The 16,609-nt window shown below is 38.8% G+C and overlaps 1 protein-coding gene across 1 annotated transcript; it reads left to right on the forward strand.

Annotated features, from left to right (window-relative positions):
* Positions 1-1,808: 1,808 nt before the first annotated feature.
* On the forward strand, positions 1,809-5,467 carry LOC122661718 (leucine-rich repeat receptor-like serine/threonine-protein kinase BAM1). Its single transcript, XM_043857213.1, has 2 exons — positions 1,809-4,432; positions 4,802-5,467. Exons 1-2 carry the CDS (start codon positions 1,846-1,848, stop codon positions 5,275-5,277), a joined length of 3,063 nt encoding a protein of 1,020 aa, XP_043713148.1. The 5' UTR covers positions 1,809-1,845; the 3' UTR covers positions 5,278-5,467.
* Positions 5,468-16,609: the final 11,142 nt, after the last annotated feature.

Genomic DNA, 16,609 nt, shown 5'->3' on the forward strand with positions numbered 1-16,609 from the left:
CATCATCATCATCATCATCATCCCATGCAATTTAAGAAAACAAAAAAAATGGTGTTTGGGTCTTTGGGATGTGGGATCCGCTGGACCTATGTACCTCTCTCTCCCACTTTGTTTTGTTTTTAGTTTTCACCATATACACAACACACAAGTAGTAGAGAATGGAACACCACTTTACTACTATTGATAAGTGATACCTCTCTAACCCAATATCTACCACCCTACTCTCATCTTCTAATGTTTTGTTTCTTGTAACCTCGCATCCAAGGGTGTGAATTAGTATCTTTATGATGGAAATGGGTGTAAATCAGTTTGGTTTTGGTTTGTTGGTTCAATTTGAGATGTACCAAAGATAAATCAAAACTGAACCGATTATTAATCGGTTTTAAGTTTTTAAATTGAAATAATCGATTTTGATTAATAATTAGTTTCAATTAATCGGTTTCAAGTTTCCAAACCAAAGCCAATTATTAATCAATTTCATTAAGAAACAAAGTTTCTCTCTCTTTGATCGAGATCGAAACAAAGTCTCTCTCTCTTGCTCCCTATGGAACAATAGAACTACTTCGATCTCTCTCAAACCCTATTCTTCACATAGACCCTCTTGAATGCAAGTCCAATTTTTGTTGCTCTTGTAATCTTTCATTTAACAACATTGATGAGCTCCAAATGATAGCGAGAAAGCCCAATGTAGCTAGGTGGTCCGGCACCAGGCAGCCCTTTACTCATTGTTTTGGTCTCTCTCTCTAGTCTCCCTCTTTGGCTGTCTCAATTTTCAGAACAAAAATGAAAATCTTGAGGCTTTTTATTTATTTATTTATTATTATTTTTTTTTGGAGGGCGGGGGAAAATATCGAATCTAATAAGTTCTTATCGATTTAAAATTAAAACAGTTAACTTTTTTTAATAATGAAAACTAAAATCGAACTGATTAATTTCAATTTAGTTTGACTCAAGATCAAGGTAAAGGGTGTTCAACAAAAATCTTACTGATGATGCAATGATTGATTTATGTATTTATATCTCTCTCAAATTCAAATTTTTTTGAATTTTTTCTCTTCTTTTTTTTCACATACAAACATAGCCTTGAGATTACCATAGTAAAATAAACAGGGCGGATCGGGTTAAAGGGTGTTCTTGAACCGGTTCACAGAATGACAGCGGCATGAGGGTAGAATTGAAAAGGAAAGGGGAGGGGAGGGGAGGGGACTCAGGGGAGGGACTCCGATTGGCGGGCATTGTGTAATAATGCAATTAGGAGGGGTAACCGGTTAAGGGGGACAACAGGAGGGAATCCATGAAAACACGAATCTCGTGTCTCACTCCATTGTCAGTCAAAACTTCTTTGACCGCTTTTAGTAATTCCCAGCCCCTCCTTGTTTTTTAACCTCTCACTTCTCCCAATCTCATACCATCTCGTACTAATGGGGCATCACTCATTGCCGTTGGATACGATCTCATTTCCCTGATCATACTTGTAAGTTCCATTTCAACGGTGATCCATTGATAATAAAATCGCTAAAAATTACACAGACACATATGATATAATTGGAAATTAGATAATATCTTATCCACTCATAAAATTAAATAATATGATTTTCTGGTAAGAAAATTCAAAGATTTTTTTTCTCAAAATTTTATTTAAAAGTAATATAAAATCCACACTTTCTTCCTCAAACCCAACAGCTCTGCAGCAGCCTCTTCTGAGTCTGCTCACTCACTCTACTGACTCTCACTTACCCTTTCTTTCTCTCCTTCGTCTCTCCCAACCTAAACCTAATAAGTCTCCTGCAGGCTCCTTTCCATAGCTTCTCTTTCTGCTCAGTTTGCAGAAATCAAGAAGAAAAAATGCGATTTCTAATTCTACTTCTGCTCTACCTGCTCAACAACCCATTTGTTGCCGGGAAACAATCTCATATCCCGGAATATCGAGTTCTGCTCTCCTTGAAATCCGCCATTACAGACGACCCAGGAGCATCACTCCAGAACTGGAATGTCTCCACAAGCCATTGCACATGGACTGGAGTTTCTTGTGATGGGTACCGCCGAGTCGTCTCCCTTGACCTCTCCAATATGAACCTCTCTGGCACTTTATCCTCTGATATAGGTCACCTTCGCAACCTCGTTAACCTCACCGTCGCTGCCAACGTTCTCTCTGGTCCCGTCCCTTCCGAACTCTCTCACATTAGCGGTCTCCGACAGTTGAACCTTTCTAACAACATCTTCAATGGTAGCTTCCCTTCCCAGCTCTCTCTTCTCAAGTACCTTGAAGTTCTTGATTTCTATAACAACAATATGACTGGGGATTTACCCGTTGAGGCGTCGGAGATGCCGAATCTCCGCCATCTCCACCTTGGTGGCAACTTCTTCTCCGGGAGAATCCCTCCTGAATACGGCCGATGGGAGTTTCTTGAGTATCTGGCGGTTTCAGGCAACGAGCTTGGCGGTATTATACCACCGGAGATCGGGAACTTGACGAATCTTCAGCAACTCTATGTTGGATACTTCAACAACTATGAAGGAGGTATTCCGCCTGAGATGGGGAATCTCTCCAATTTGATTCGATTGGATATGGCTAACTGTATGTTGTCCGGTGAGATTCCACCAGAGCTCGCAAAGCTTCAGAAACTGGATACCTTGTTTCTGCAGGTGAACGGGCTCACTGGAGGGCTTACCCCGGAGCTTGGCAATCTGAAGAGCTTGAAATCAATGGATCTCTCCAACAATATGTTCTCCGGTGAGATTCCGGAAGCTTTTGCGGAGCTGAAGAATCTAACGCTGTTGAATTTGTTCAGGAACAAGTTGCACGGCGCGATTCCAGATTTCATTGGTGATTTGCCCGAGTTGGAAGTGTTGCAGCTTTGGGAGAATAATTTTACTGGAAGTATTCCTCAGGGACTTGGAAGGAATGGCAAGCTTCAGCTCCTCGATTTGTCGTCGAACAAGCTGACGGGGATTCTCCCTCCGGATCTCTGTTCTGGAAATCGGCTTGAGACGCTGATCTTATTAGGGAACTTTCTGTTCGGTAACATTCCTGAATCGCTGGGGAGATGCGAATCATTAAATCGGATTCGAATGGGGGAGAACTTTCTAAATGGAACCATACCGAAGGGACTCTTCGGCCTGCCCCAGCTTGCTCAGGTTGAGTTTCAAAATAACTTACTTGCAGGTAGCTTTCCAGAGATTGATTCAGTGGCTGTGAACCTGGGGCAGATCAGCCTTTCCAACAACCAGCTCACGGGATCTCTGCCCCCATCCATAGGTAACTTCTCTGGTGTTCAGAAGCTCCTTCTCGATGGTAATATGTTCTCTGGGCGCATTCCGCCGGAGATTGGAAAGTTGCAGCAGCTCTCGAAGATGGATTTCAGCAACAATAAGTTCGCCGGCCCAATAGCACCGGAGATCAACCAATGCAAGCTACTGACATTTGTCGATCTCAGTCGCAACGAGTTATCTGGAGAGATCCCACCTGAGATCACGAGTATGCGGATCTTAAATTACCTTAATCTTTCCAGAAATCATCTTATTGGGAGCATTCCATCGTCAATCTCTACAATGCAGAGCTTGACTTCTGTGGATTTCTCCTACAACAATCTCTCTGGTTTGGTTCCAGGCACCGGTCAGTTCAGTTACTTCAACTCAACTTCCTTCGTTGGCAACCCCGGACTTTGTGGCCCGTACTTGGTGCCTTGCAAATCTGGGGTTGGCAATGGCGACCAACAAAACCATGTGAAAGGCCCATTCTCTGCTTCGATAAAGCTCATCCTTGTCATCGGCCTTCTTGTCTGCTCCATAGCATTTGCCGTGGCTGCCATTATCAAAGCTCGATCGCTTAAGAAAGCTAACGAGTCCAGGGCTTGGAAGCTAACTGCTTTCCAGCGGTTGGATTTCACCTGTGACGATGTTTTGGAATCCTTGAAGGAGGATAACATCATAGGAAAGGGTGGTGCTGGGATTGTCTACAAGGGCATCATGCCTAATGGTGACCAGGTTGCCGTGAAAAGACTTCCGGTGATGAGCCGAGGATCGTCTCATGATCATGGATTCAATGCAGAGATACAGACTTTGGGAAGAATTCGACACCGCCACATTGTTAGATTATTGGGTTTCTGTTCGAACCATGAAACGAATCTTTTGGTCTATGAATATATGCCTAATGGGAGCTTGGGTGAACTTTTGCATGGCAAGAAGGGAGGTCACTTGCAATGGGACACGAGGTATAAGATTGCCGTGGAGGCTGCCAAAGGGCTCTGTTACCTACACCATGACTGTTCTCCATTGATCCTTCACCGTGATGTCAAATCAAACAATATCCTCCTTGATTCCAACTTCGAAGCTCATGTTGCGGATTTTGGCCTTGCCAAGTTTCTACAGGATTCAGGCACGTCAGAGTGCATGTCTGCTATTGCCGGTTCCTATGGTTACATCGCTCCAGGTATGAAGCAATTCTCCAAGTTTCAAAATTTTTTTTTACTGTTGAGGTACTATTAAAAGAATCTTTCAAACTTTCCAACAATAAGAAATCTTTTTCTTTCACTGTGGACTTTTTATTACTCTGTTTCTCATAATACCATGATTTAAGCTGCATGGTTTCTTACAATGAGATTGGGCTTTTTAGCTAACTTCTTGTACATTAGCTTTTGTTCTGCAAATTCTCTTTAGAGGAGATGGGACTGTTGGGCTCTCTTGATTTTGTCAATTTTGATCAGTTTTGTAATGGTGTTATAATATGTTTCTGTTTCTTTATATGGGTTTTTTAGATTTTTAGGTTTGATCATTAATTAGAAACTAATGTGGCCTGCAGAGTATGCTTACACACTGAAGGTCGATGAGAAGAGTGATGTGTACAGCTTTGGAGTGGTTCTGTTGGAACTGGTGAGCGGTAGAAAACCAGTGGGTGAATTTGGGGATGGGGTAGACATTGTCCAGTGGGTGAGAAAGATGACTGATTCAAACAAGGAAGGAGTTCTAAAGATCCTGGATGCTAGACTCTCCTCAGTTCCTCTTCATGAGGTGATGCATGTCTTCTATGTTGCGATGCTGTGCGTAGAGGAACAGGCTGTGGAGCGCCCCACAATGCGAGAAGTGGTTCAAATCCTAACAGAACTGCCGAAGCTGTCCAACTCAAAGCGGGGAGACTCAAATGTGAATGAATTATCCCCCCCAACCGCTGTTGCCTCCGCCACAGAGACTCCAAGAACAGCCATTAAAGAGGCAAAAGAAGTGCAGCAGCAGACAGCAGCACTTCAGTCGCCATCAACTGATCTGCTTAGCATCTGATATGGTACAAAAAAGGTTGGATGGCAGTGGGGGGAATTGGGAAAGATCCAGCATATTCAAATTTCTGAGAATTGGGTTGGGTTTGTCTGTATGTGTTGTGGGGTCATGGGGTGGCGTTTTCTCTAACTTTGGTAGTGTTTTCAAGCTTCTTCTTCTTCTTTGCTTGTACAGTGGATCGATAATTAGTGGTTGTGGTGGTGGTGGGGTCGGTGGTTTTCCTTTGTATTATTGATAATGCGCGTTTAAGTACTGTCGCTGCTTACTGCTTACTGGGTTACTGCTTACTACTGAATACTGATCATCACTGATTCACTGCGCCACACACTCAGACCGAGACTGAGACTGAGACTACTAAAGCGAGGCTTTAAACCCTGGAACTGCGATGTAATCATGGTTGAGGGAGTCTGTGATTTTCAATGAAAGGGTCAGTGATTCTGAGGAGTCGTATCATCTGAATGCAAAGAGCAATAGACATTTTGAATTGCGTATTGAAATTAAGTAGTATAAAATTTAGGAAAGAAAAAGAACGCTAAATATCGTATGTAGTTGAGTCATGAGTTCATGACTCATGAGTGGGCTTTGGGGTTTTTAACTTTGGGTTTGTAAGTGGGGCAGGGGCAGGGGCAGGGACAGGGTCAGGGGAGGCCAGGGAAAGAGCGGAGTTGCAGAATATAGATCAAGCTTCATGGGTAGTGTGACCCACGAATGGGGGTCCCACAAAGGCTTGGGACACTTAAACGTACGGTGTCATCTGGACCATTGGTTGTATTGCATTAGGGAATGATCTAGATTAAAATGGAAAAAAAAGGAGCAAGTTTGTAAACGGATCCAATTCGGTTGGATATTGGTATTATCATATTTCTATCCAATTATATTTGGAAGAATTTGGATAATATCTTATTAGTTTTTAGATAGATTTGGATAGTTTTTGGATAGTGAATTTTTTAATATGAATTCTCCTAAATGGATATGAACGCACATCGAATATAAATTTTTGATTATTTGTTGATATTTGTATCATTTTGTTGATGAGGGTTAGGTTTGACACATGAGAGTTCAACAACTATCCTTGCTTCTACTCTTCTTTGTCTTTGATTTTCTTACGTTTTTTAGTTTTGATTTTATCTTGTATTTATTTTAAGGGTTGATGTTCTCTGTGCCGTAGTGCAGCCTGTACCCACACATGGGCCTGCTATTCAGGGAGCAGGGTGGTCATTTTGCCCACCCTCGTATCTATTTGGCCTTGTTTTAATGGATATGTGATTCCATGTATCACAATGCATAAAACAATATATTTTTTTGGGTGCAACATAAAACAATATATATATATATATATATATATATATATATATATATATATATATATATATATATATATATATATATATATATATATAAATTAATAGAAAATCTAGAAAAACAATCACATTATCTTAATTTATAAAATTATAAAAATAAGAAAACAAAATCCAATATGGTAATTTAATCGGATAGACGGATACAGATATATTTTAGACATTTTATTACCGTCGGATTGCTAAACGAATCGGATAATAATCGGTCGGATAGGGGGTTATCATATTTGTATCCGATTAGTTTTCGGACGAATTCGGATTCTCCTAAACGGATACAAACACAGATCAAATACAAATTTTCGAATATCCGTTGTCATCCTCAAAAAAGAGGGATTTGGGTCCTACAAGGGTTGGACCTTTATTAGATTACTTCGACAGAGCCGTGAGGCATAGATCACAGATAAGGGTATCAAACGGGATGGTTTGGTAATTGGAATGGTTCTTTATTGGTTCCTGCCAGTTCCAGTCCAAGGGGTTAATCCCAGAACCATCCTATTTATTTAATGGTCCAAAAACTAGAATCCGGCTCTGGTCCTAAGGGGGTTAATCCCAGAATTGTCATGTTTACTAAATGATCTAAAAATTAGAATCTGATCCTATTTAATAATGGGTAAGTCCGGTTTCATTACGGTTCCAAACACTCAAAGTCTCTCACAGTCAAATATGTACACAGTTCCTAAATATACAAAGTGAGAAAGAATGCACCCGGTTGTACCAGACTCGCCGCCCCTGCGCCCTAACACAGGGGCGGTGTGCACTGGGCGACCAGGTGGCGTTCTCTTTTCCATATACAAATGAATTTCTTAATCATAATGAATTAGTGAATATATTTTTAAGTATAAAATAATCAAACATCAATTCTTAAGAATAAAAACACTCAACCCAATAATTTAAGATGTTTTTTTTTTTTGGGGGTGTGTTTTACATGCAGGAATTCCACTTAAAGCGACTCTTCCGAAATGGGTTTCGATCGATTCTTGTTGTGTGCTTTGTGGATCTTGTGTTGAATCCATTTGGTATAGCTTCCTTTCATGTGATTGATATAAGCATATTTGGGTGGCAAGGCCTTTTGGATTGAGATCTGAATTTCTCTCCCATTCTTCTTTGGAATAGATATGCATTTCCATATTCTCTGATAAACAATTTGATAAGGTCTCTCTTAATTGGCTATTTTCGGTGTTTCTCATTATTTGTTATTTTATTTGGCAACTTAGAAATAAGGTGATCCATGAACATGTTAAACCCAACCCTTATTGGGTACTCTCCAACACTCAAAGATGGTTGAATGACTTGACCATTTCTCCCCCCCTCCCCCGACTCATGTTGGTGCTTCCTTGTTATCTGCTTGTGAAACTTCTAAATTATCCCTAATAAGTTTTTTTTTTGGGTTAAAATCTTTGAACAAGTTAAAGACACTCAAATCACTACAATACAAGATAACTATGTTCTTAATTTTGTGAAAGAGTTATCTTATTATGCTAGCCGTGTTGGACATAATTTTGTACTCTTTGAGAATATTGTAGACAATCTTTCTTCTTTTATTTAATGGTATTTTCTATTAATTAATAAAAAATTGATAACTCTTAGTTTTTCTTTGTAATTACAATATATGCATGCATGTGATTATATATATTGTATAATCACATGCATATCCACTCTGTGGCTGAGGGAACTTTGTATTTCTCCGGCAACGTGCCTAATACATATTAATAAATAGATCTCAATTTACCAAAAAGATTATATATGTTGTATAGGCATTATCTGTTACTTTTATTGAAAACATTATATTTCATCAGGAGGGAGAGTGGAAGAAAAATGTAATTATATTACCAAAACATTCTATGTACATAGATATTAACTGATTTTGTTAGGAATGAATGTCTATTATTATTTTTTTTTTGGGTAAAAGAATGTCTATTATTTTGTTAGTTGTTATTTGCACATATAATCTTGGATGGACCATTTTATAGAAAAGAAATATTTTATATGAACACAATAAAAGAGATGATAATCAAAGGGTTAATCTTAATTTCACACTCTATTGAGGAAAATGTTACTTAGATAGTCATAATTAAATTTAGTGGACAGAGACTACCCACATCATCAACATCATCATCTATTCATTAATTTTATATGTTTCAACTTGAATTGTGATTTCATGCGTGGCAATATAAGCTATGTAAATAATACTGGAGAAAAGTTTCCAATGAAAAAGCTTACCAGCCACGCCCACATTGTGGGAGCGAAATAACCACCTCACCCCCATGAAAGGTGAAAATTTCGTCCCCATGATGCTTCCACATGCACTCTCATTCGCCCCCATGCATGTGCAAGGGCCACACTCCTGGCCCATAATATTATTTCTTAATCATACTGAGATTTTCTTGATTATATAGTCCCCTACATTGGGGTCAATGAGAGCATACACATGAGTATCAACATGGATGAAAAAAAAATTTAAGAGGGACTGAACAGTAATTTTGTACCACATGACGCACCATCATTCTTTTTAAAATAAAAAATAAAAAAAAAACTGTGATCTCACGTCATTTTGTTTTATAGTTAAAAGTAGCTTTATATGAATCAGAACCTACTGCTAATAAAGAATTCAAAGAGGTATGGCGACTGGCGACCCTGGCAATGGCTGACGAAGCACTTTGGCTCACGCTTTTGTAGTTGTCTCTGTTCCGGATCCTCTACTGCGTGGTGTCTCAACTGCGCCGTGCTACGCAAACACAGGCCGAATGCAATGACCATCTTATCTCCCATTCGGGCAAGGCCCTCGAGCAGGGGTAAGATGGTCATTACATGCGACCTTGTGTCCGCGTAGTAGGACCATTGGAGCAGCCCATACTGTAGAGGGATCCGAATATCTGATCCCTCAGTGTTACTGTTTCCTAGCTTACGTCCATTACGTGTACGAGGAGTTGCAATATCGGGTTGGGTAAATCGTGTATTTGGGTTTGATCACGGATGTGTAACTGTGTAATATGACAAAATATAAGACTCGCAGTCTGAACAGTACCAGTAGTATCAAACACTCTAATAGACTAGTAGTAGTAGTTTACCAAAAAATAAAAAGACTAGTAGTAGATAGTGCTAAACAGATACGGATCAGATATTTTATCCGTTTACATGTAAATATAGTTTTTCGGATAGCTATAGCCTATCCGTATCCGTATCCGTTTAGCTTTAGGACGGATTCGGATAGTGCTAAACGGATACGGAAACGGATTTCGATTATTCATTTACATCCCTAGTACTAGTTGTAGTGGTAGGTAGTGCCCTGTGTTACGGGAATCTATGGTCTTGGATGTATAATTGGGTGCGTTGGGGTTTGAAATATTATGTATTGATGCCATAGTGCAGCCTGCGCCCAAACACATGGGTCTGTCATTAAGGGGTTAAGGTGATCATTTCACCCACCCCATGTGTCTAGACACAGCCTGCACCCCCAACACAAAGAACATTTGACCTATCTCCATATGCATCCAGGCCATATCATATCATTTCATATATGAAGATATGGTAGGAGGTAATTAAATTTTTTTCAGTTCAATTAGAGGAATTTTTTTTTTCTTCCATATATTCATTCCCCTCTCTAAGTTTCTGACAGTAATGGATATATCTCAGATCCTAAAAGTACAAATGAATCCAATATTTTTCTTCAAAATGCCATCATTGGAGTTTGAATGTACGAAAGAGACCCAAGACTCAATAATTGAGAAGTGAGAATCTTTTGTATGACAAAACTATTCTCACTAATTGCATTGTTTTTTTGTTGAGAAAATCTTTTGTCCCTTCTCATCAAAAATTAAAAAAAAAAAATCTTTGTCCCTTTAAATGGGTCCACCCAGTTTTGTGGATTAGTAAATCTCAAGATCCCTAATCTATGTGTTGATTTTCTATACAAATATTTGGTTAAATGACAAAATATAGTTTTAAAAATCTAAGGACTACGAGAGAGAGAGAGAGAGAGAGTCACTGATAATATAAAGATGAGTAAGAAAATCAAAGATGTATATCAACACATAAGAAGGTATTTGTTGAATTAGGTCTTCAAAATTTATGTGGCCAATCCAATCTAAGACGTATCTATATAATAGTTATAATTATCACATCATTCAATCCCATGGTTAAAAATACATCCATTAATGGTTATAAATATTGGACCAGACCCTATAGTACAAGGTCAATAATACCCTTGTATTGTTCTATGATATCCTCTACACACCATCCAAAGGCGCCTCGGTGACCATACCTGGAGGAAAACCTGTTCCCACATTATTTTACCCCTAACTTGAAGAATTTTTGGAAAATATGACTCCGAGACCGAGGCCATTAAAAGAAGGTTACAACTTCTCCCTTACCTAAGTCACACAAGTACGTAAATCTCCTAAAACCTTAATCATGTAAGAGATGCAAACAAGAGTTGTAAAAGTAGAAGAGGTATCCTGACAAATGGGTTGAAACTCGAATTACTAGTTCCATCCTCTTCTCCTTGTTAACTCCAACTCTTTCATTTTTTTCCAAATCCCAACCATTCACAGATTCTTACTTCTACAATTCTTACTCTTCTTCACACCGGCCTGCAGGTTTCAGAACCCACTGGCCACTTTTATAGTCACCATAAACTGCTCTCTCTTTCTCTCTCTCTCTCTCTCTATGGTCTCTTCTTCTCTACAGTGGTTCTACTTCTACTATTGGTGAGTGGTGAGTGCTTCTTCAGTCCCATGTGTTGTTATGTCTATAATAATCAGTTGGGAGTTGTGTGTGGCACAGCATTTTATCAAGTAAAAAAACCACTTTCACCACCTGAGATCACTTCATTTGACATGATTACTCTATCTGTTCTTCCCAGGGAATATATTCCTTCACCAATTATATATTTTCCTTTATTACTTGCTAACTTTTTCTGTCTTTTTCTTCTTCTTCTTCTTCTGATTGGCTCTCTATCATCCTCTATGGTTTACGGATCCTCCTCTAAGTTGTTCTTTCAGGAGTACAGTGAGTGGGTGGTAACTTTTACGTTTCATTTTCCTTTCTTTCTTTCAGTGATTTCTATTTTTGTAATTAAACTTATGTTTTATTATTTCTAGAATACCTCTGTATACCCCACACTTTCTCCTTTCCTTTCTTTTATAATCTCTCTGTTTCCCCGTAGATCACGATATAAGAATGATGCAATGGATTCGGATTCTACAAGATTTTCAGTTGTGGAGCCAAGAAGGCAAGACCTATATATCCATAGCTAGTCTGATTGCTTTTAGACCTCTCTCTCTCTCTCTCTCTCTCTGTCTCTGCAAATGTACAAAAAACAGAGAGAGATGAGACAGAGAGAGAAAGAAAGAAAGAGAGAGGGACAAGAATTAAAGTAACAAAACCTAACACAATACAACAATGGGGTCCAATTGATTTAAAGCAAAACTGTTTGATACTATTGGTGTAGAGTGGTCAGTAGTCAGCACCACCGATATCTATCCCTATTAGTTGTCCAACTCCAGTACCACAAAAAAATGAGTTTTTTTTTGCCACATGTCAGTGATTGATTCATCCACTATAATTGATGTGAATCTAGCTAGGGTAGGGTAATCTTTGTGTTTAAAAAAACTTCCAAATTTGAAGACCCCACTCACTTAATTACTGTATATATTGGTCCCAAAGTCTTAACAGAGATGGGTCAGTCAAACCCAGAGACTCCATAGTCCATAGCGGTGGTGGTAGTTCTACTGTTTAATTGCACCACCCCACCCCAGGTGGTGGTGGTGGTAGGGGCGGAGAGAGAGAGAGAGAGAGAGAGAGGAATCCTAATTAATTAGGTTAGGTCAATATGACAAATCCACTTTTTACAAAGAGACATGAGAGAGGTCTAATCCACAACTAAAGTTGGCAAGACAATAGAAAATCAGATTTCTTCCCCATTTTATTCAGCTTTGGAAGGAATATAGCAATCTTCGCCTACTAAATGTGTGGATGATTGGATTCCAATTATATTTCAAAACTAACTCAACTTCACTCATTCCTCATTCATCCATGCTTCATTTCATTTGGTCCATCAGTTATCCCCTCCAGTTCCTGCCTGACCCAGTTTCCCACTGCCTCTAAACCAAACTAAACCCAAATCGATAACAACCCAATACGAAACCGAAACAAAACCCAACTCAAACTGAAACCAAACCAAAATCGATACACGTTTATTGGATTGATTTTGCACTCCCTCATTCTCACATAGAAACTAGTAAAACCAAACCAAACCGGTCCAAACAGATCGACACACCCCGACTGTGTCTCTCTCTCTCTCTCTCTCTCTCTCTCTCTCTCTCTCTATTAATTCTACTGCTTCTGTGATGTGCATATACAGATAGATATCTCTGGACCATAAAATAAATAAATGGGGTTGGGAGGAGGAGAGTAAATGAGTCAAGGGAGTTAGTTAATGGACTCAAAACAGGGAGAGCAACAAAGGGAGATAGAGACAGGTCCCACCTATTGAGTACTTAATTTCTCTCATGTAGCCCCCCACCTCACATGCAAGAAAGTAATTTATGTCCCTAGCTGTTTAATATACTTTAAATACTTCATTGATTAAAGATGAAATTCCTCCATTGTCAACTTCTTTAATTACTTGGAAGTCTTGGGTCATCAATTTCAAGCTCTGTAGAAGAAATGTTAAAAGAGTAATGCAAAGGATCCAAGGACAGATAGTGTACCTTTATTGCTTCAATTAAGCATGTTATACCATTCATTACTTCTCCATTCCCTTCTTTAATTACCTTTTTCTTCTTCTTCTTCTCCTCTTTTTCTAAGTTCAGATAATATAGTTTTGGATATTATATACATTTAGGTCAAGCTCAGTGACTCTTTGGGGGGTACCATATTATTGTACCACATTAATTATCCGTTTGCATGAAACAGGTTCTTAATTAGATACTCCCCTCCCCCTCCCCAACAGATAGAAGCACCAGCATCATCATTCATGAACTCTCTCTCTCTCTCTCACCCTTTATGTCTGAGCTCGTGTGTGCTTTGACCTGAGGATGGAATAGTTATCATAGTGTCTTCCCTTACTTGCCTTTAAGAACTAAAACAAAATACTGTGACATTTGGAAAAGGGTTTTCTATTAAAAGGTTACTATTTTTTCCATGAAAAGAGTTCTCTTTTTCACAATCTGACATAAAAGGAAGGTATTTTAGAACATACTAAAACCCGAGTTTCTCTCCACCCATGGAATGGGATTTCATTCACCGAGGGGCGGGAGAGGGTGGGAATGAGTATCCAGAGGGTATTTTAGAACATACTAAAACCCGAGTTTGTCTCCACTCATGAAATGAGATCTCATTCACGGAGGGCCGGGAGAGGGCGGGAATGAGTATCGGGAGGTTATTTTAGAACATACTAAAACCTGAGTTTCACTCCACCCACGACATCGGATTTCATTCACCGAGGGCTGGGAGAGGGCGGGAATGAGTATCGAGAGGATATTTTAGAACATACTAAAACCCGAGTTTCTCTCCACCCACAAAATGGGATCTCATTCACCGAGGGCCGGGAGAGGGCGGTAATGAGTATTGGGAGGATATTTTAGAACATACTAAAACCCGAGTTTCACTCCACCCACGAAATAGAATCACATTCACCGAGGACCGGGAGAGGACGATAATGAGTATCGAGAGGATATTTTAGAATATACTAAAACCCTAGGAGGGTGGGTGAACCATCATCCTCTATGGGTGATAAAAACAATCAAGAAACAGTGGATTAGGGGAGATTTTTCTGAACCATATAATTCCCATCTTCCTACCTTCCACCTCTTGCACCGAAATGAATAGATAAAAGTTAGTGAAAAGTAACATAGTTTGAGAATAAATTTGTCTTAATTTGGGTGACAAAACCTCTGTCCTAACCTTATCTGTAAAGAGTGGAGGGGGGAGGGGGGAGGGGGCGGGGGACTGACAGGAACATGCAATTATGTAAAGAAGTGATTAAGAAAAGCAAAAGGTGAAAGTGACTCAACCTTTCATGTCCATAACACCTTTTTTAAATTCTTTTGCTAGGTCATGCTCTTTCTTTAAAAATCAATTAACTTTACAATAGCCCACCTTAATAGGATTTTAATGTCTTCTCTTTTTCAGTAATAATAAAAAACAAAAAAAGATAAACCCACGTGATGCATGAAAAAATTAAAATATAATCCTGAAATGAAGAAAAACATTATACAAATTAAATATTCTGATAATTAAATGTGAAAAGTTACACCATTTGATTTGTTATGTGCCCAATAATACCACTAACATTGCCTAGTAAAGTATATCACTTCATTATTTAATTGTCATTTGACAATACATGGGTTAGTTCATATGATAGAGGACCTGATATAGTGAATGCGCTCCATGGTTAGGAATGAGAGGAGATTTTAATCTCACATCAGTCGTGTATTGTGCGGTAATTTGACTTATGATCTTGGAAGGGTCTTTTCATCATAAAGCTCATGCTTTTAGGTTGGACGCCATTAGAACCCCACGTACATGACCAAATTTTAGTCCAAAGTAAGCAAAGAAAATTGCTGAAATTCTGATTCAAATTTTTAATAAAATTATCAAAATATAATCGAATGGAGATGAAAATAAAGTACAAAATGACATCTTTTGTAATTTTAATTACTTCCTCTATCACATGGACTAACCCATTTACTATCACGTGGCAAATAGTGAAACACTAGAAATGTAACTGCGAAAAAAAATCCTATGTCAAATTTCATGGGTATATCAATGGTATGGCCTTCCAATCCAGTTTTTTTTTTTTTTTTTTCCTCCTAATTATATTCTCAGCTATCAAATCCTTTGAAGATTAACATGGTAATTATGTCTATTGGATGGTGGATAATGGTCCATATGGATTGACCATCATCCAAAGTTTGTGGACGACATTTTGACAAAATGGACCAACTAAGCTGCAGTGTGGTATACATCTCTCTATTCATGCATGCCTAAAGAGGGCCCCTCTCTCTTGGAAAGATGACAAGAAAAATTGTCCACTAGTTCTCTAATAATTTTGTCATTGAAAAGGTATAAATGATCCAGCCACAGCCCATGGGCCATTCACATTGAAAAAGCCCTTCAAATTGAAAGCTGACAAATCTGAGCCCAGGCCCTCTATTCCAGCACTCTATTTCATAGTTTTACATAGTACAGCAAATGGAATCAATAGTTAACACAGTGAGCTATCATCCCTACCTTTGTGTATCACTAAACAGAGAGATGAGAGAGATGAGAAAGATGAGAAAGATGAGAGAGATGAGAGAGAAACACGACGTTGGAACCGACGATGGCGTCTAAGAAGAGGCAGAGGGAGGTGAGAGAGGGATGCCATTTGTTGGCGGCAGTGATGCCAAATCAAAATTTTACAAACATTAACTGTTCCTCGCAGGCATTAGGGTATTCAAACAAAAACACAAAACTATGGTTTCAGTGTTCCTCTAACAATTGTATGAGAAGAACAGCAACAAATGATCCATCTACATGGAGGTTTGTGAATCCAACGCACCTACCCACTTTCCCAATGGCATCAATCTTTGATAAACCGATATATCACAATTGAACATTGTGAATCCAATGCATCGATATATCAAAAGTGTAGACATCAATCTTTGATACACCAAAACGCACAAAGTAAAAAATCTCTCAAGTAGGAAGACCAAACTAACTATAGAAGAGAATATTATTGCTTAAGCAATTGATGAAAGTCAAGGCAAGCTCAAGATGGTCCAATTCGATGCATATACTCACATATATTTTAGAATCACATTCCGAAAATATATAATGTGACAATCTTACGAACAGAATGCGCAATTTTGCCCCTAGTTGCGAACACTTTTAAGGTATAACCTTAGGATAACCAATCACACATAAGATGATAACGCAAATTAATTTAAATTAAACACTTTAAATTGGGTTTGATGGACACGTATCCAACACCA

The sequence above is a fragment of the Telopea speciosissima genome, chromosome 5 (assembly GCF_018873765.1).
Source record: "Telopea speciosissima isolate NSW1024214 ecotype Mountain lineage chromosome 5, Tspe_v1, whole genome shotgun sequence".
NCBI lineage: Eukaryota > Viridiplantae > Streptophyta > Magnoliopsida > Proteales > Proteaceae > Telopea > Telopea speciosissima.

Bases quoted from the DNA above. Each gene is read 5' to 3' on its own strand.
- LOC122661718 (XM_043857213.1), top strand. From the start codon at position 1,846: ATGCGATTTCTAATTCTACTTCTGCTCTACCTGCTCAACAACCCATTT. The intron at 4,433-4,801 runs GTATGAAGCAAT...TGTGGCCTGCAG, and splicing joins CTATGGTTACATCGCTCCAG to AGTATGCTTACACACTGAAG.